A 21059-nucleotide genomic window follows, 5' to 3' on the forward strand; every position below is an offset into this window, starting at 1 on the left:
TCTGGGATTACATACCCAGTTCAGTTCAGAGCCTATGTTACCATAGTTACTTACATAGCCTGATCATATTTGAGCGTTCTGGAACTGAAATCCCAGGTTTACCGCTAACTCTGTGTTAACATACCCAGTTAAGCCAGTAAACCTGCTTTCTGGAATACCCCTCTGAGAGAGTATCTCAACAATCAAACACATAACATTAAGAGAGAGAAACAGACTGACAGCTAAAACACTGCTGATAATATGTAAAGTCACACTACTTGTCAACTGAAACTGCAAATTAAACTATTTGAATGGCAAAGATTTAAAGTTTACTTATTAAAAATTATTTTTTGACATGTATTGCCCACAATAATGGGGAAAGTATAATAAGCAGTGAACTATGTGAAAATGTGAAGTGATGTGAACTGGAAGTAAGGAGAAAAATGTGTTGCCCCCCATTACCAACACCAAAGTTGCCCATCCCTGCTCTAGGTGTTAAATAAATAAATAAATAAATAAATGTGCTTCATTGTGCCCTGCAACATGTCACTAAAATAGCAAATATGGTTTGTTCTCCTTGCGTGGTTTTCACAACATGGTAGCCTTGCACACCAACATGGTGCGCACTACACACTACAAAGTTATGTAATTTATATAATGTGTGTTTTGGTAACACTTTATTTTAATGTGTCGCTGTTACAGTGTACCTAGCTAATTAGGTACAGTGGTACAACCTGTGTAACAACATGTACTATCAGGTACTATCATTGTACTTGCATTATGTATTTGTGGGTACCTACAGTTGTTACATTGAAATTGAAAGTATTTACAATTACATATTACATGTATGTTGTGTCATTGGTGTCTTGGAACATGTCTGCCGTTACCCTACATACAGTACTGTAGTACATGTATCAACTGTGTTGGTACACATTTATTACTCTTTGATACTATGTAGTGAATTAGTAGACCTGTTCCAAGACATCGAAGACACAACATACATGTCATATGTACATGTAAGTAATTAACTGGTACACTTAATAGGTTTATTCCACTGTATCAAAGAGTAACAAGGTTGTAGCAGCACAGCTGTTACATGTACACTGAAGACAATGAGGCCTTGACTGGAGCTAAGAATGGTTTGTATATCAAATCTATCATGACCAGATTTACCCCATCCAGCAGGTCTCAGGTCAGCTCTTTGCCTCTGATGAAAATTTAGGCAAATTGGCAAAGTTTTGTAAAAGCGCTCAGTATTACAATGTAACAACTATATGTACAATAATAGTACCTGATAGTACATGTTGTTACACAGGTTGTACCACTGTACCTAATTAGCTAGGTACACTGTAACAGCGACACATTAAAATAAAGTGTTACCCAGTTATATTTGAAGATAGATTGTTATATTTCATAATTATAAATGACAGACATGTAGATCTTACAACGGTAAAAGTAGTTAGATATTAATAATAAAAAACAAGCAGGGGTTCCCCAGGGTCCTACCTCATGAAATGGTGGTATGTCTTTGATCTTCTTAACTTTCGGATTTCCCAGTTCATTAATCTATAATATGAAGTGTTTATTAAACCACACATTGTTAATATAGTTTATTGTATTTCTTAATTGATTAGGAAATAATCACAGGTGAATAAGATAGGAGTTCATACTTTATGCAAAGTTGTGTCCCAAGAGATGATGCTGAATTGTCTACGTAGTGGTTGTTGCACAGCGAGTGCAAGTGCAGATAGATACCACACATCCTCCAGACACTCCACTACAACCCAGGAAATGTTCAGCTTCCAAAATTCCTAAAAGAAAATAATGTCAGTGTCTGTGTTTGAGTAAACACACAAAAAAAAATCCACATTTGGAACACCCATCACACCATGGCCCCTGCTAAACAACAGACAATTAATTTTGCCTTGTTATTAAATTAGCTTTAATTAGACTTAGAGTTGCCCATCGTTCAAATTAGGACCCTGTGTCCTAACTTCAAGCACACTGTGACCCTTTGTTGCTGTCCACAATGTAACCATTTCATCCATGTCATCCATGTCATACAATAAAACATTTTGAAACTTCTGACAATTCAAAACAGCAATAGATTGAGCAAAACCTTGATACACCACCAAGTAGAAATTTAATGGAAGCCATGGCCATCTCTTATTCTGGTTGCAATGCCCTGGAAATAGTTTTATGCCTTACGGTCACCATGGCATTTGTGTCCCAGGCGCAACTTTTTATGTCCATTGAATTGTTTGTGATGTAAGATAGACCTGCAGGTGGGACATAGTCAAGTCAAGTCAGTTTTATTTTTATAGCGCATTTAACATGCACAAGAGTGCAACACAAAGCGATCCACATACAAGACACATAACAAAAAGACAAAAGATGCCGGACAGAGCGGCGTAGTCGCCAGCATACCCGTGACATCAAGACATACAAGACAGACAACAAACAAATGAACAAATAAAAAGTTTTAAAAAATCATGTTAAATTATTCCAATTTCCAAACCGGCTGAAAAAGTCCAAAGGCAATGATGACCCTCGTGAAAACTGTGCACGACTGTGTCTTCACAACCGATGCAACGCCAACAAAGTTCTTTATAACTGACCAACCCGGAGAATTCACTGACAGTCTGGAGAGCACTGGAAGAACAAGACAGTCCAAAGTTGTGATGGCCTGCCAATTAGCAGCTCGGTGGTCCTAGACAGCAACAGTCTGTTGTTTCATGGTTATTGATTGACGCTGTCAACAGAGTTCCTTAGCACTCAATCCAGACTCCAGGCACCTAATGGTAGATGCTAGCATGGTAGCTCGCATGTCAGCCGCAGCTCGGTGGTAGTGGCAGCTGCAGATCTTGCGCAGATTAGGCCCTTGCCCTGAGCAATCCCTCCGTCCAGACATTGGATGTGCAGCGTCATTCACGGATGGATGAGGAACTTCAGAGACACAAGGCAGGCTAGCCAAGGCAAGCTCATCAGCCCAATGGAAGCTAGCAAGCTCATCAGCTCAATGGAAGCTAGTTAACGTTAACTTGACGTTGTTGACGATGTCAGCTAACTTTGTTTATCAGAAAAAAAGGACTAAGAATAACACAAAAACTATCAAAAATAACATAAATAAAGAGTGATTACATTTAACTAGAAAAATAAATACAACAAAATTACAGAACATTACATAAAATTACGAACATTACATAAAAACAAACAATAACATGATGCCAGACGGAGTGGCGTCTCACCAGCATCCCCGTAACCTAGCCCTACGCCTATCATATGAAGCAGCTCTGTTGTCTGTGACAGAAGCCTTAAAAGAAGCCAGAGCAACAGATCAAGTGCTCGGTCCTCGTCCTGCTTGACTTATCAGCAGCCTTTGGTACGGTTAGCCACTGTATTCCTTCTCTCCTTACTCTCAAACATGGGCATCTCTGGCTCAACACTTTACTGGTTTGAATCCTACCTCACAGGACACTCGTTAAATGTGCCAGCAGCCAGACCAACGGATACCTTGTCTTAGCTGAATTACTGAAGCTAATGTAAGCAGGTGTGGGCCTGGTTAGTACTTGGATGGGAGACCTCCTTGGAAAACTAGGTTGCTGCTGGAAGAGGTGTTGGTGGGTGGTCAGTAGGTGGCACTCTTCCCTCTGGCCAAAAAGATCGATCCCAATGCCCCAGTGACGGGGACACTGCACTGTAGGAGATGCCGTCCTTCGGATGAGACGTTAAACCAAGGTCCTGCCTCACTGTGGTCATTAAAGATCCCATGACACTTATCGCAGAGTAGGGGATTCCCCGGTGTCCTGGCTAAATTACCAACCTGGCTCATTCAATCTGGCCCCCTAATCATCCCCCACTGTAATTGGCTCATTCACTCCCTCACTCTCCACCTCAAGCTGGTGTGTGGTGAGCGTTCTGGTGCATAATGGCTGCCGTGCATCATCCAGGTGGGTGCTACACATTGGTGGTGGTTAGTGAGGTCCCTCTTTCCATGTGAAGCGCTTTGAGTGTTGAGAATGTGTCGTCGTCATTACCCTGCTGATCATCGAGCTCCACTTGCTATCCTGTAGCTACCAACATTAAATGCTTAACACTAATGCTTGCCTACAAAGTAGTTTCTGTTTCTGTACCCACTTATTTGAATACCCTCATACAGGCATATGCTACCAACCGACCATTACGCTCCTCCAATGAACACCGACTGGCTCTGCCACCCATGCGCTCAAATCCCAACTTCTCATCTGTAGTTCCATGTTGGTGGAACACACTCCCAGTCCCTACCAGAGCAGGGGCATCCCTCTCTATCGTCAATAACCTCCTGAAGACCCAACTCTTTTGAGGGTACCTCCTCTGCTAGCACTACAAACAATTGGGCATGCTTAATCTAGCACTTACCACTAGACTATGTCTCTTCTCCTTCCCTTGACTTAACTTTGCTTGAACGGTCATCCCATTCAATGAGATTAGTGCTTAAGCTTATTGCTGCAATAACATGTCCTATTCGCACTGTACCTTTATTGTTCCCTTTTTTGTCGCTTTGGATAAAAATGTCACACTACATGACCTTGCATATGATACAATCTGGTATTGCAGGAGCCAAAATGTATATATTTTTAATTGTTTATTTAAGGGCCATGTTCATGAGTGTGTGAAAAATGACATTGGTTTATGGTATAATATGTAACTGTATAGTTAGTTAGTTTCTGATTTCAGTCTCTTTTCACCTAACAAAACCCATATTTGTCAGATATTTTTTTATAAATGGACACCAAATCTGAGGCCTCTATGATTCTAAATCTGATCAGACCCCCTTTGTGATTTGTGTGTGTGTGTTAAATAAAAATGGTTAATTTATCACTTCATTAACCATTAACTCCCCAGGCCAACGACCTGGGGACATACAGTCCAAATTTGGTGAGTTTCTGATCATTACTTTCAAAGATATTATGTGTCAAAGCAAATAATGTCCTTTTTGTAGAATCCGGAATTTTCACAATTTCCAGTTTTAGGGAGGATTCAAATACCACCCAAAAAACCAAGTTGTGCAGTAAAATATTTTTATACAACAAACCATATCATAAACTAGACATATCAAAGATATAAAAAAAACATGGTTGTGTTTTGTTCTACCTCGGGTGGAGGTATCTCAAAAACGAGGACATTTGGCCCTGGACTAATAGGGTATTCCATTTGTCCATTCTATTTTGAAGACTTGTGCTGGCTACACAAGTCTAATTTAAGGCTCTCACAAATAAATAGCATGGCTATATTGTACATTAGGGTGGTTCACAAATAAATTTTCACCAAATTTTGCCAGATCACGTTTTTGTCTTGTTCCAATTGGCATTGTACTGTAAGTATCTGTACCAAAAATGGAGTCAATTGCTGCACATTTAGGGGTGGCACACTTTTTACACAGACACATGATGTATTGGTATCCGGATAAAACCATTGCAGATGCTGCATTGAAGAGCATTGGACGACATTTGTGGTACCTGTCAGAAGAACTCGTCGCCCTGGCATTTTTTGATGCTCAGCTCACTACCATTGGTGGTGGTTAGTGAGGTCCCCCCTTCCCTGTGAAGCGCTTTGAGTGTTGAGAAAAGTGCTAAATAAATGTAACCTGTTGTTGTTGTTGTTGTTGTGGTGTTGATGCTGAAGAAAAAGAGACATCTTGAAAGACGCCCTGGGAAGATGCTCAAAGACTTGATGCCAAGTCTTTCTTCCACAAGAGCAGCTACCATCTCTGGCCTCGTCACTTGCTGCTCAATCCATTTCTTTGAGGTTCTTACTGAAGGCCAAATGGATGGCAGAAGTAACCCCGATGATGTGAGGTCCATTCTCATAGATGAGAAACTGCGTCACAACAAAGTTAATTCCTTGAAGGTCATCAACGACAGCGAAGAGAGAGGCATTACCCTTATTAAATGCTGTCAACAATCTGTGCGAAACGAAGACAAAAAGCAATTTTTGCTCTGTGTTGTGCAAGAACACAGAGATAAAGTATCAAAAAGAACAAAGTCATCATACAGCGAATAGTGTTTGAACTGTTCTAATGTCTTTACTCATTTATAAATACAGGGAGAGATTATTAATGACCATACTTAACTTTTATTTTGTTCAAGTTTCTGGTTCCTGCAAAAGTTATGCATTCTTAGGTTGAGCAATTGTGAAAAAGTGTGCCACCCTTTACTGGCGTCCTATTGGCTCAATTTTTGGTACAGATGTTCAAAATGTTAATAGGAACAAGGCAAAATGCGATACTATATCGCACTTTACTTATACTATTATATTGTGAACCACCCTATTGTACATTTTCTGAATCATCAGAGTGCCTTGAGCATTGAAGTGGTTGAGTGTTGTGTCCCTGGTGTTCTTTCAAGCCACAGGGATAAAAGAAAGCATACAGTTTAGGCGTAAATTGTGAGAAAATGTGTGTTATTTCTGGTTTATCGATAAAGAAGTCATGTGACGTCTGTGTTTGTCAGACAGATTCAGCACTAGGCTTAAATGAAAGCCTAAAAGGTCCCCTTTCCAATTATACCAAGCACCATATCAGAGAATGTCTAATAAGGGGAGGATTGCCACTCTCGGAAAACTTCCGGTTTCTGAACTGGTTGCAGTTCCTCCTGTGGTTCCACATGAGGGCGCTCGTCCATGAGTGCAGAATGAATGGAGGTCTATGGAGCTGTACCCCCCAAAATCCACTTTTCTCGGGATATAATTTTTTTTTCAAGTAATTTGCATATTGTATTCGAAAGGGGAGGCAAAGAAAATACACTTGGTTAAGTATTATATTTTTTAAAGTCACTTAATTGTTCTAAAAAGCCTTTCACACGTGTCGATGACGTCATTCATTAGCACAATGCTAGCGTGTTATGGGCAACAACGACCCAACCTGTAAGAAATCAAAAGGACATAAGTACTCGTTCATTCAACTTTTGACCTATAACCCATGTTGAAGTTATACAAACTACAATCAAATCTGAGATTTGTCAACGACTATCAGGTAAAAGAGACAAATTTAGCCGTCTAGCTCCATTGACTCACATTAATTTTGCACGCATGGCGATCGCCCCCAGTGGAACTCTGGTGGAATTGCAACCAAAATTCGGTACTATGGGACTTAGTAGTACTAGTAGTACTAGTGCGGTACTGAATAAAACGGCCGATTTAGTTTCGTTCGACCTCCACTCCACTAGATGGCAGACATGTCATACGTCATCCCCGAGTCGGAAAAAAGTCATGCTTTAAACAAAACTTTCGCGCTACAGTTGCAGTGAATCAGTGCGTGCAATACCGGAGCTAGTGTGCGTGTGAGCTATTTTATCAGAGCGATATTGTCAACGTCAGCGAGTATTTGCATTAGATTATCGTCTAATGGCATCAAAAAAGTTAACCTGAAATGAAGTGTTGGGTCTTCTATTCGCGGACCCTGATTCTGAAGGGGAATATCTGCCTTCAGAAAATGACGGTGATTCGTTTAGTGAAGCTTCAGATGCGTCCCTGCCTTGCAATGATGCAGCTGGACAAAGTTAGAGTTTACTCCATAGTTTAGCTTACACCAAGCACAAACGTTGAATCGTTTGCCCAATGTCACTGGTGGGAATGTTTCACAGGTTCGGAGTGTTCATCGGGAAGTTAGCAGGGTGTTAGTGGTGTGGCGAACGAGGCTGGAGGTAGCCTAATGTCCATAGCGCTAGCTTCTGTCTTCTGAACGTGTGCCTCTCCACAATGACGGCGACAGTAACGTGGTGGAGCCTTTGTCTAATGCCACTGGGTATGTTAGACGAGGTCGAAGTGCTCATAGGACAGTTAGGGGGAACGTAGTGGCAGTCGGGAGTCGCCAATGAGAATGACAGTAGGCCTAGTCCGAAGCTGCGCAAATTCTCTCCACTGGCGCTACTTGAGGCAGATCTGGCCATGCATTTCGCATGGTGGAGGTGGTGACACGCTCTCTCCCTCTCCCACACACACACACACACACATTAGGTCATGCAAAGTCTATCACAAGATGATTGGAATGCCGGCCCTGTATGGATAGGGATAGGGAGTCATTATCTCTACAGCAAAAGGCCTGCTACATAAAAAAAAAATGTCAGCCATTTATTAGTAATGATTTACACTGTTTGCTATCTATTTCCCTGATCATTTAGGACATACACTATGTGTTCCTTTTTGTGTGTTCATGTCCTTGTGATATGTGTGTCTTTGTCAGCTAAGAAAAAAAACAAAAAAACATCAACAAAAACAACAAAAAGAAAAAAAAATACTAACATTGTCTCTTGTCTTGTCATCTCACTCCTGATCTGTGCCTTGCCGTGGCAAATGAGCTTTTGAACTAAACAGGTATTGTCTACTTGTGTTTGTGTGTCATCTGAATAATATATATGTGCCCCATACATGGAATCAGAGTGCCTACTGTATGTAGTAAATGGAAAATCTCTACAGCAAAAGGCCAGTCTACCACTACATGCATTTGGTTTGTTTCTGCCATTTATTAGTAATGATTTACACAGTTTGTTCACTACTTATTATTTACCTGAGCATTCAGTATTGTACAATATAGCATACAGAAGGTGAGGGACATTTTGGGGGGAAAGAAGTGGTGCATTTTATCATTCAAACATGCGACTTTTCATGAAAATTCTATATTCCAAGATGGCCGCCACCATATGACGTCATAATATGCAAATTAGATATAAACATTTAATCTCTACATAAACTTTGGGTCATCCTTAATATTTCTCTAATTTACAGAAAGTCTCTATCTCTTATCACTTTTAAGATATAGCCTTTTGAAATGAAGATGTCAAAATTGATCGTTTCGGAAAAAAACCTCTGGCGCCTCAAGAGTTAAAGTTGAAATGAAGCAGTGAGAACTGTGACCATTTTTTGGTTGCTTTTTCATTTTTGAAGATACATGGATTTTCAAGTAGTTTCACTGGAAAAGGACATGTCAATAACGACTTTCGCCACTAGGGCGCGGCCATGTTTTAAAAATGCAGGCGCTACGTCATCAGAATGGTTAGCGTTTGTTCGTGGATGTTTTATCCATTAGCGGACGTTCACTTTATTTCAATATGCCTACGCAAATTCTGTTGATGTTTGTTTTTGTGTTTGTACAAGAACAAGGGCCGCTGTAATGTAGCCTGTAGGCCTATCAGAGACAGTACTTAATTAGATTTAACTTCAGTTGCAATAATGTGTTTGGATGTTCTCGCACAACTTGAACCTGAAAATGCAGTTGCATCATTGATGAATAAACTCGGGGGAGCGAACTTCTCATGTGTGAGTAAGAGGTTTCTTTTTGTGATTGAGTAGTATCGATGATTGCATTTGTTTCACTCAAGTAGAAGTGGAAACTATTTGCAGAGACTTGCAGACCTGGTGAGAACCTGTTGTGGGTACGCTAGCCTATGTCTGACTTGTGTAGGCTACTCTGTAGTAGCCTAGGTCTGTGATTGTGACAGGCATGGTTTTGTGGGTAGACATTGTTTATGGACTGTAGGCTAGGTGTCTGAGTTTTTATTTGTTTATGTAAGCTGACATAAAATAACAAGCTGTTCACTTTAAGTAAATAAATGCACGGATGTGCCGCTTGTAGCAACCATAGATTTTAGGGTTCATGCTATGCTAGTTACAGTATGTGCATGTTATGTTATGCTATGCTAGTACTGCTACTGCTACTAGTACTGCTACTACTGCTACTGTATCGCAGCTTCTACCATGATAATACATTGCAGAACAACTGAGTATGGGTGTAAAAATTAGTGTAGTCTCAGGTGATCAGTGTAGTCCCCTAGCCTACCCTCTCCGCACAACCTATCAAGAGTGTGTTAGTTGGTTAACTGCTGTTTATTGGGCGTTCCAGTGTTTCGGATCGGATGTCTCTCAGCGACCGCATTGCGACCTCCAACGTCTCGCTTTAATGATAGCATTTGGCACGTAGGATTGGACGTGATATCTGTTATTTGTGGATGAGATGTCCCAGGTTCATTTCCTAGCAGCAGACACTCTCCATGTGTGCCATGTCAGTGAACATAGGGACACAACCCCCACATAAGCACCACCGATGGTTTTCTGTGGCGGCTCAGATACACCTCTCTCGATCATCTATTTCTCCTCCATAGTCAGGCTCTGTGGGGGGCACTAAAACTCCCACTGCTCTTACTGGCTCAAAAGCATAGGCAATTGGATGCCTGTCCTCATTGGTGGGTCTATCCCATTCGTCCATAAACAGCATAGAATGTTGTACCAAGCATTCTTGTGATGTCATCATTTTCTGAAAACAAAGATGGCGGCGCACAGCTGAAATAGAGTGGTGAAGTCCCGCCCTTTCCGTTTGCCTCCATGGGACCTATCTTTCAAAAAAATTTGAACGGCAGTCTATGGCGAAAAATAAATTATTTTCTGGTCCCGGTTGACTTGTGCCTTGAATTACCCATATGATGTTTGTCAATTTTAAAGACAATTTTTCATGTAAAAACATTTGCAGTTTGTTTCATAACTATTGAATTACAACATTGTGAAAGATCGTAATTCCAACGACTACAAACCCATCAGTCGCTTAGTGGCGTTAGCTCATTCACAGCCACACTAGATTGTACAAGCATTCCAGCAACAGGTCTTAATTGGGCTTTCCTTGCGAAAAAAAATCTGATGAGTCAGAGGATTAAACACATCAGGTAAGTTGTATTAGATCCATAGACTGTACATTACATACTGTTAAGTGACATAGCAGGCAGCAAGATGCAACCGTTAACTAGCATAACAGCTCTTATCGTTTTCATTACGTTGGTGGCATTAACCGTTCGAGAGCGAGAGATGTAGTCCACTGAGTGGATTCGCACAAAACCAACATAACTTTTGAAGTCTATCGAACAACAGTACTTTCTTGGCGTGAAAAATTATCTTTTAAATTCACACACATCATATGTGAAATTTGTGGCACAATTCAAACTGGACCAAAAAATAATTGTTATCTCTCCATTAACTCCCGTTCATCATTTTTTGAAAGATAGGTCCCATGGACCGGAAGTAGAAGGGGCGGGACTTCACCACTCTATCAATGCAACTTGTTTGTGCTTTATTCTGAATAACGGGTCATATTTCTGACTTTATTTGCATTTATTAGGGGTGTAAAGATTAACCGATACGTATCGGTATCCGTTTTTAATGTGTAAGATACGGCTACATCGATACGTGAAGCCCCGTATCGGAAAAAAACTGAAATGAACCGGTCGTTAAATCGATTTACTTGTTATGAATCGGTGCACAACCTTTTCTGCTCGCTCAGACGCTCATTTACGTTCAAGCACCGCGTTCACCCCACTTCTGGTTTTAAAACTATACGTGGCACGGAATTGTGGGTAATGCAGTTTGTTTTTGGTTACATTCATTGCCCAAAGTTGTCAAATGACCTCATTACCCATACATCTATTGCAACTTAAGCATGTGACAACTTGCACTCGTCGGCTTTTGTTTTTTCGAAATCCAGCGCGAAATTAAGAACTTACAGCATTCCTAAACAGCAACGATAGTCTGTAGAGTAGCCTTACCTTTGATGAAGGGATTTCCTTAATGTTAAATAATAATTTGGCCCTTGCTGCTAAAACGATGCATAATTTATTAGCCAATGATTTTGTTCATATTCACTCAGACTTGTGGCATTTTAGGTTTCTGCATTAGGTCTACTGTTGGAACAAAATAAGCCCTGAGAGTTCATTGATTTGTAGGCCTATTTTATTCTTGTAGGGTAGGCTAGGCCTAAATGAGAAAAGGCCAAGAGTGTCTTAAGCACGGTTTTATTTTATTTCGGTATTGTCTTACCTCAACAAGGCTACAGCTCCATGAAAACAATCAGATATAACTATAAAATCTGTAAAGTCTATAAAAATGTATTTTTATGTTGTATTTGGCTGCTGTGTTTGACTGAAATGTAGACTATTCTTTTTTTCATTTCAATACAGTATATGAAACAAACCTCAGTTTAGATAATCATATTCACACATTTTGTTGCCTAATTGACAACCATGATAATTGATAATATAAAATGAATGTGCACCTTGAGCAAATTATAAAAAATCTTTCAGAATGCTTTCCATTCTTGAACTGCATCGAATCGCATCCCATCGAATCGTACTGAATCGATTTTTTATAAACATGTATCTTTTCTTGTATCGAATCATGCCATGTATCTAGATGCGAATCGTATCGTCTTTTACATGAGAGATTCACACCCCTAGTATTTATGGTATATTTAAATATTGAACTAGTGCTATCTGTTTTATTTGACTGTTTCATTTCCACTTTAATACAGAGTGGCACTGCGTACACGGGCTCTGACCATATTATATAATATTGACAATATCCCTACCATGAGCATAAACCAGATACACCAGATTTTTAAAAACGGAATTGATCTTAGGGGGTTAGTAACTTCATGAGCTGAAAAAGTGATTTCACTACCACCCCTGCACTGCTATCGTGATTTTTCTAGTACTAGGGGTGTAGTGCTATACCTTGCCAAAAATCACTATGAGACTTATTCCCCCCAGATGATACCGATGGCCCAAATTTGGGGCCCTGGGGCCTCATTACTGAAACTTCCTAACTATGAAATCCTATCTTATCTCAGTTTAGGATAGCATTTAGGATTTTTGGTATTACAGAAGCATGTTTCCTAGAAATTTGGCCATTACAGAACCATCCTAACTCAAGAATTTCCTAATTTAGGAATCCTAACTTAGGATGGCACAGACTAGGGGTGAACGATTTTGGAAAAAAATCTAATTGCGATTTTTCTCACCAATATTGCGATTGCAATGCGATATGCAATTATTTTTAAGCTCTTTATCTTCTGTCTTGTTCAACAAAGACAAGCAATATATTATTCTATAGTATGACCAACACAAAATTAGATAAGTTATAAACATAAACTGTTCTTTCCTGGAGCCCAGGCCTATGTTATGATGGCATTAGGTCACTGAATAAGATTGATGAATGAAATGTTTTTTATTTAACTATTTTAATCACATTAGTAGACCTATATTTGTTGAACTTCCAGCCTTGTAAACATTTAATGATTCTTATACGTTTCTATTTTGTTTCTATTTCATGTAAATATGATCTTCTTTCGTTAGTTAACAGTTAGGTCTACATGCAGTGGCACTGACACCTTCTCCTTGTCCTGTGCTCTCCATACACGCGTGCACACACACACACACGCACACACACACACACAAACACACACTCCTCTCCACTGTAGGCTACTTGCACGTGAATCGGAACAAACTACTGTGGATTGTTGCAGCGCAAATAAATGCGGCCGAATGACCGTTCCGCTCGATGTTAACTAAAGGTTAGCATCATCAACACCACAGCAATATGCATGCATGCAAATTAACTAGTTTGTTCATATCACAACTAGGGTTGCAAAGGGGTGGAAAATTTCCGGTAAATTTCCGGAAACTTACTGGAAACTTTCCATGGGAAGTTAAGCTGGGGAATTTTGGAAATATTCCAAATTGGAAACTTTCATGGAATTAAAGGAAATTATGGGAATTAATGGGAATTTACTGGGAATTTTTGGTAATTCCAACTTTTTCATATACAAACATTAACATTTTGTTAACCAATATGATTTGTTTGTTCATATTTTCGCTTAGCTTAGCATACAAAGGGAATTAATGAGAATTTACGGGAATTAACTAGGTATTTTTGGTAATTCATACTTTTTCGTATACAAACATTATTTTCGCTTAGCTAAGCATACAAAGCTAGCTACCATTCTAGCGGGAATCCTATTCTCTGCCTATGGTTTACTAGCGTGCTAAGCTAGCAACACTGAAACCACTGAACTGCCCAAGATACACCACGCCACTCTGATTGGTTGGAACATTAACTGACTATCAGTTTGTTCAGTTAGAATCCTAGAAAATGGTAAAACAAGTAAAAAAAATTACACAACATACCACCCCAACCAAATCTTATAGATTATGTAAGTTATATATAAATTGTCAAGCTTAATCAGACAGATTAATCGTCCCATTACAGTTTAATTACAGTTTAATTACAGTGCAAAATGACGCACACCAATTTGAATGAGGACAAAAGTGACGACAAGCCTTTAACTGGGCAACTCTGTTTGCAAACTTCTCCCAGTTTCACACCAGTTATTCCCACATGAGATGACGTTTTCACTGGGAATTTATTTTCCCCATGCACATGAACACACCATAGGTTTCCTTTACGTCTAGTAGCCTATGCTGATTGCTGTGTGCATGGGATTGACGTATGTGCAGGGTAGAAATTTGACTGAAATTGCATTAAATCAGGTTGTTTTAACTAGTATTATGTTGCAAGATGGGGTTTTGTCTACTACATTTAAGTTCCCTGTTACAGACTAACTTGCCATATTAAAAATTCCCAGTTTATTCCCATTAATTCCTGTTTATTCCCGTATATTCCTGTTAATTCCCATGGAAATTTTCCAACTTTGAAAATTCCTGGAATTTTGCAACCCTAATCACAACAAAGCCAATCGCGGAGACAAAACTCTTTAAACAGGCAAAATTAGCAGCAGTTAGCAGCATGTATGTAGCCTAAAGCCTTAGCTGGTAAGCTAATGTTAGAACAGCTGGGTTTTTGGTGGTTAGCTGTGTCAACTACTTGCGGATAACATTATGCATCAATTCATTACCTGTGAGATGAAATGTTTGCGCCGCCAACCCCCTTGGATATCGTAAATGCCCCCACTGTCACTGTACTCCAGTCAGGGGCGCAGATACCCATTTTTGAGGGGTATGCAACAACAATATTGGCCCCAAAAAAACCCCACAAACAACTAAAGCAAAACAAAAGGCCAATAATTTACACTATTACTGTGCATGAGTGTCTATTGAATATGTTTTTAAAGATATGCTGCCAATTTGATGTTTAACTTGATGTTATACTTGATAAGTACTGATAAATGGTGCATTGCCACTTTAAGAGTCTAAACGGTTCTCATAACGTCCTTTTGCCAGCTATTGCTCACAGTGGATAAGGCTGATCACTCTAGCCTTGTTTGTTTGCACCACATTGACAACACAATATTAAGTTATTACAAGGAGCCTTCATTGTTAGGATATGGAAACATGTAATGAGTTGCTGCTGTTTGCAGTTGGCCATTAAAAGTGCAGTATGAGCATGGTAGCCACCTAGCTATCTGAATGGAATAGGCTATGTTTCAATCGGCATTATGCTTAACAAACGCTAGTTAGTCTGTTAACATTCATATTTGCAAGCCTCCATGTACAGACGTCATCACTTTAAATACTACCTGTTGCCTTTCACCGTCCACTTATTTAACTGCTGTTGCATCCCTTGACATGCCATCTCCTTTTCCCTCTTTCTTTTTCTATTTTTAGTCGCCAACAGCTTTTTTTTTGCAGTATCCATCTTTTCCCATAGACGGCAACTCACTACTCGTAGGCCTATCTGCTCACCCAGCACTCACGGCGCCCCCACTCCCTCTTCTATGTCAAAATTCTATGATGGAATCTTATGAGATAGGGCGCCTACTCTAGCCTGTTAGTCCTCTAAAATGTTATAGACCATTGAGAAAATGTTGAAATGACTTAAAAACTACGACGGAGTTTTAGGGCCACACATGAAGAAAAAAAAATAATTTTGCCATGGCGAGATTAAACTCGACATGTTGACTTTAAAGTCGACATGCTGACATTAAACTCGCAATAGGCCCTACTGTTTAAACATAGCCTACACAGTTTATGCTATGTAGCCTACACTAATACACAATATGTTACATAAAAGAAAAATGGGCTTCAAATAGGTGTTTCAGATAGATTGCTAGATTGCAAATATTCAGATAGATTGCGTCTTGTCTGTTAACTACTCATTGCCGTCATCGTGAAGTGCTGTCTCGCGGTTATGGAAATACCATGCACTATGCCGTTTAGGCTAAATAGCTAGAAAAATATATGTATCCAATGATATAATGTTTCTATACAAAATGTTATTTCACTCTGTTTTACGTGGTTAAGGCCACTGCACATCCAAATAACTGCCCTTCATGACCCACAGGCCGTCACTCTCCAGGATATCATGGCAAAACTCATTTTTCTAAAACTGCTTTTCCATGTCTCACCTGCAATACGTATAGGAGGCTAGAAACACAAGTATAGCCTAAGCATATACTATTTTGATCCCATGAGAGAATATGTGTGCATGCACTTTATTTATGCACTTTGTGTGCATATGTGTGCATGTAGGCTACTAGCCTACATGGGGTGGTCGGGAGGACAGCTTCATTCGTTCCTCCATAGACATTCAGCAATAGGCTGTTTTGCATCCATTACAAACAAGCAACGTGAAAGTCTAGGATTGGGGAGAGCGCCTAGTATGCCTCTAGTGCATAAGCATGAAGTTGAACCTTTAGATGAAAAACAACACTTTAATAATAGGCCTACAATAAATAAATAAACCGCTATGACGTTTAGGCTACTTTTGACCATCGCATTTATCGCCTGTAACTCCGTGATAAGGACCTAACAGCAAAGTATTTGGCTGAGCAACGTAGGTTAATATGCTCTATGTTTTGTCCACATGATATAGGCCTATGTCTAATCATTTTTGCACTCGAACACTCTGAATCATTGTTGCACTTGTTGCATTGTTTCATTCGTCCTCTCTTTCAATCGTCCCAAGCGGTCGTTCTCTCTCCGAACTAACTTTATTCTCAAAATGTTCAGTTTAATGTCGACACGTCGAGATTAAAGTCGACATGATATTTCAACTTTATTCTCGAAATGTTGAGTTTAATGTTGACATGGTGACTTTAAAACAAAAATATTTTTTCCTTCATGTGTGGCCCTAATACTCCGTCGTAAAAAACGGACAGCAGTAGCTACATATAGAAAATACCAAATATAGCCTATGGCAAGCAATAAATGCGTTTTTGGTGACGTCACATATTACAAAGTGTAATACATTAGCGTGACAATTTACTTAAATAGGCTACATGTCGTTGGGAAGCTTAGTTTACGGCTGTTAATGTGAGCACAATAACCTAATTTTGTAAATTTTACCAAAGCGACTGGTTTCGCCTTGCAGGGTCACATATTTCATCAGCACCTTACATTTTGAGCATTGCACATAACCTGTAGAATTTCCATCAGAATCCAGCACCACTCCAAACACTTTCCAGACCTCTGATTTTCCCACTCCTGTAGTAGCGATGGTGAATTCACCTGCGGCAAGTTTACTTTTCACCAACTCCCATCTTCTTATCAAGGCTAAAGGCGTGCACGCAGCGGCGTCAGGTCTGCCCCCGTCCCTCTCCATGATGCACGTTGCACGCAGTAACCAGACTTTCTTTACGGTGAACAGCAGCGATGATTAATAAATGTTTTTTTTTTCACTGAGCGGAAAAGATTAAGCCCGAGACGGGACCCGAGTCATTTGCTTATATTTTCGACCCGAACCCGGCCCGAACCTGCGGGTCCCGTCGGGTTTGTCGGGCCGACCCGACCCATTGAGAACTCTAATATGTGTTGCTGTATCTCTAAACTTTATTAATATATTTTTTTTTTTTTTTTTTTTTTTTAAAAAGTGAAATATATATTTATATGTCAATGTGTCATGTTAGTGCCTAAAATTGTCATATGGTGTGACGTGAAAATAATTTGAAATAAAATGAAAATGAGATACTTTTATCTACTTTAATTTATGTCACTGTACATTTTAATCACGTTTGCTTTGATATGCAACATTTCCTTGTGAATATTTAGAAGAAAAACCTAACATTTACATTACATTACATTTGGCTGACGCATTTTTAGCCAAAGCGACTAACAACATGGTAAACAGTAGATCACCATGTTGAACAGGTAGAGCAATTCTCAACAATTTTAGGACAATTTAAAAACATTAGAGTACAGTAAGAATAAGTGCATCAGTGAGTGCTGTTTTTAACAGTTACTTGTCAGTTTAAGACGGCTGGTGAGTGCTAGGATCAGTAAGACTTGTTGTAAGTGTTGCTATGAGAGGAGATGTTCTCTAAAGAGCTGGGTCTTCAGGAGTTTTTTGAAAATGGAGAAGGATGTCCCTGCCCTTGTAGGAACTGGCAGTGTGTTCCACCAACGAGGAACAACAGATGAGAAAAGTTTGGATTGGCTTGAGCGTACGGTGGTAGAGCTAGGCGTCGTTAAATCTGAGGGCGCAGCGGTCTTGAGGTAAGCGTATGTCTGTATGAGGGGCATTCAAGTAGGTGGGAGCAGAACCGGAGACTACTTTGTAGGCAAGCGTTAGAGCCTTGAATTTGATGCGGGCCGCCATAGGTAGCCAGTGTAGCTGGATGAGCAGCGGGGTAACATGTGCCCTTTTGGGTTGGTTGTAGACCAGGCGCCGCCCAGCGTTCTGGATCATCTGAAGTGGTTTCACTGCGCAGGCTGGGAGACCTGTCAGGAGGGCATTGCAGTAGTCGTCGTGAGATGACTATTGCCTGAACCAGAAGTTGGGTAGCATCTTGAGTCAAGTAAGTCCTGATTTTCCATTATGTTGTAGAGTGCGAAAGCGGCATGACCGGGCGACTGAGGCAACATGATCTGAGAAGTTTAGTTGGTTGTCGAGAACAATTCCTAGATTTCTTGCAGTCCTGGTAGGTGAAACAGACAGGGAGTCAACTTTGATGTTGATGTCGTGGTGTATGGTAGGTTTAGCTGGGAGGCTAAGCTGGGAGGCTTAGCAGTTCAGTCTTTGAGAGGTTCAGCTGGAAGTGGTGTGCCTTCATCCATGTAGTCTGAGAGGCAATCCGAGATCCGTGCTGAAACCAAGGGGTCATCATGTGGAAAGGACAGATAGAGCTGTGTGTCGTCTGCATAGCAGTGGTATGAGAAGCCATGCAAACGGATAATCTGTCCCAAGGAGGTGGTGTAGATAGCAAAGAGAAGGGGGCCCAGCACTGAGCCCTGGGGGACCCCTGTGGTGAGATGGTGAGGTGCAGATAGCTGACCAAGCCATGATACGTTAAACGAGCGTCCTGTGAGGTAGGATTCAAACCAGGAGAGAGCAGAACCGGAGATTCCCATGTTAGCGAGTATAGAGAGAAGGATGCGGTGAATTAAAAAGGATGCAGTGATTTAACAAGTTGTTTTGTCAAGGTGGAGAATGCTCCTAGGTGTAACCAGATATTTTAGCTTAATTCTGTATCATTTCTTGTAAGAACTCACTCAAAATTCTTGAGGTTCTTGCAGATACCATTTCCTTTGTGTGCTATTGATGTTTTAATGATTTTCCAATTATAAAGTCTTTTTTGTGACATTATTTAATGTCATACCAAATGACATGGTGTCACGGCATATGATGAACTGCACCACTCCACCATGTGTCAGAGCAAAACAGGGTTTTTAATGACAATAAAATCATTAACAATGAATTTTGAAGTCACTGTATGAATGGTGTATGCGTGTAACAGCAAAATAGATGAATGTTTAGTATTTATTTTTTAAACTTACATGGCATGGTAACATAAAAGAAAAAAGTATGAGAAATATAAATTGTACAGATACATTTTTTTCCCAATTATCACAGATTTAACAAAAAAACATATAATATCTGAATTTAAAACATGTTTTTACAAGAACTGTTATGTAAAAATGCAATTTGGTCATAGGGTGTGACAGAAATGTCATATAGTGTGACTTGAAAAAAGCTGTCACACCATATGATGCAGCGTCACACTATATGACATTTTGACAGTTAAGTTAATTTTCTAGACAGTTAAATGGGTCAAAGACGTGACGCTTGCTTTTTCTGTCCGACTGAACTTTTTACCAATTAATAAACATTAAAATGAATAAAATTATAACATGTATGTCTACCACCTCCCTTATACATATGCCCACTCTTATTTCTTTAAAAATAATTGGCTATTGGCCATTTTCTGCCATCTGAAGTGTGACCGTCCGGCCTTGACTTCTGTTTGGACAACTGGTTTTAAATCAAACTAAAATAATTTAAATATAATCCTTACCCTATTTGGCATAATTTTAAACTTGTTTTCCATTGATTGACAAAGTTATGAAACATTTGTACACACATTTCAATCATAATAAACAAACAAATCTTGTCCGAAGATGTTCATTGTCTGAAATATCATCTGGGGCGACCATCTAGAAAATACAATTAAGGGACTTTTATTTTGACAATCATCTCAAAGAGGATGTTGCATCAGCCAGCCTCATGGTGAGGGTCCCACAGAGACAACTAGCAGGTGAGTAGTCACTCTCATTTTTACAAACAAATCCTCTTTAAAACTGCTGCAGTGTATACGTCACATTTTGATATCATGCGGGGCGACCAACCTAAAACTGTAAATAATAAGTTTTATACGCAAATCTTTATTTTTAATGTAAATTTGTCAGTGATATGTGGTGAGAAGAAGCTAGCTTGGGTTCTATAGCTAAGCATTAGCCTGTTATACTTGATTAAACTTGAAAACATCATCTGGGGCGACCGAGCATCATATGGGGCGACCGCCACTGATTGCTTAAATGATAGAAAACACATATCATGTATTTGTAGTTTCTGTATGCAAATGTTTTCATTCATTATATGCATTTAGTTGTTTTAAATAACTTTCTACATTTCACAACATATTTTTTCTAAATTTCAATAATTTCCATCCTACTTCAGAGAGGACTAAGCTTACTTCTTTTTGATTATTATGTTTTTATCAGAGAAATGTGTGAATATTAAGCATTCATTCTACTTTTTCCAATTCCTTTTCTAACTCTGTGTATGTTTAAATATACTTTTTTTCTAGATGGCCCCACTAACAAGCAAAGAAAAGACTGCTCGCTACAGGCAGCGGATCAATGCAGATCCTGTAGCAAGAGCTGACTATCTTGCCAGGAAAAAAGAAAGGTAAAATCTATAGGTAGTTACAGTACATAAAATGTAATGTTAGGCCACCAGAATCAGTGACAGTATACTAATGTCAATAGTTTATTATACAATAATTTGTTTCAGCTACCAGAGAAGAAAGCAAAAGGGCACAATCAAATACATAA

General features: G+C 39.6%; 1 protein-coding gene across 4 annotated transcripts in view; it reads right to left on the reverse strand.

Moving 5' to 3' along the window:
* Positions 1 to 21059, reverse strand: part of spag17 (sperm associated antigen 17) — a 268746-nt gene that overhangs the window by 242527 nt on the left and 5160 nt on the right. For all 4 annotated transcript variants that reach the window (XM_048252172.1, XM_048252171.1, XM_048252170.1 and 1 more), the window contains exons 2-3: positions 1650 to 1790; positions 1486 to 1545 (exon numbers count right to left, since the gene is read on the reverse strand). In XM_048252172.1, the coding sequence (XP_048108129.1) occupies positions 1486 to 1545; positions 1650 to 1790 (201 nt within the window). The remainder of the gene's footprint in view (positions 1 to 1485; positions 1546 to 1649; positions 1791 to 21059) is intronic.

This window comes from Alosa alosa, chromosome 9 (genome assembly GCF_017589495.1).
Source record: "Alosa alosa isolate M-15738 ecotype Scorff River chromosome 9, AALO_Geno_1.1, whole genome shotgun sequence".
Classification (NCBI taxonomy): Eukaryota; Metazoa; Chordata; class Actinopteri; order Clupeiformes; family Clupeidae; genus Alosa; species Alosa alosa.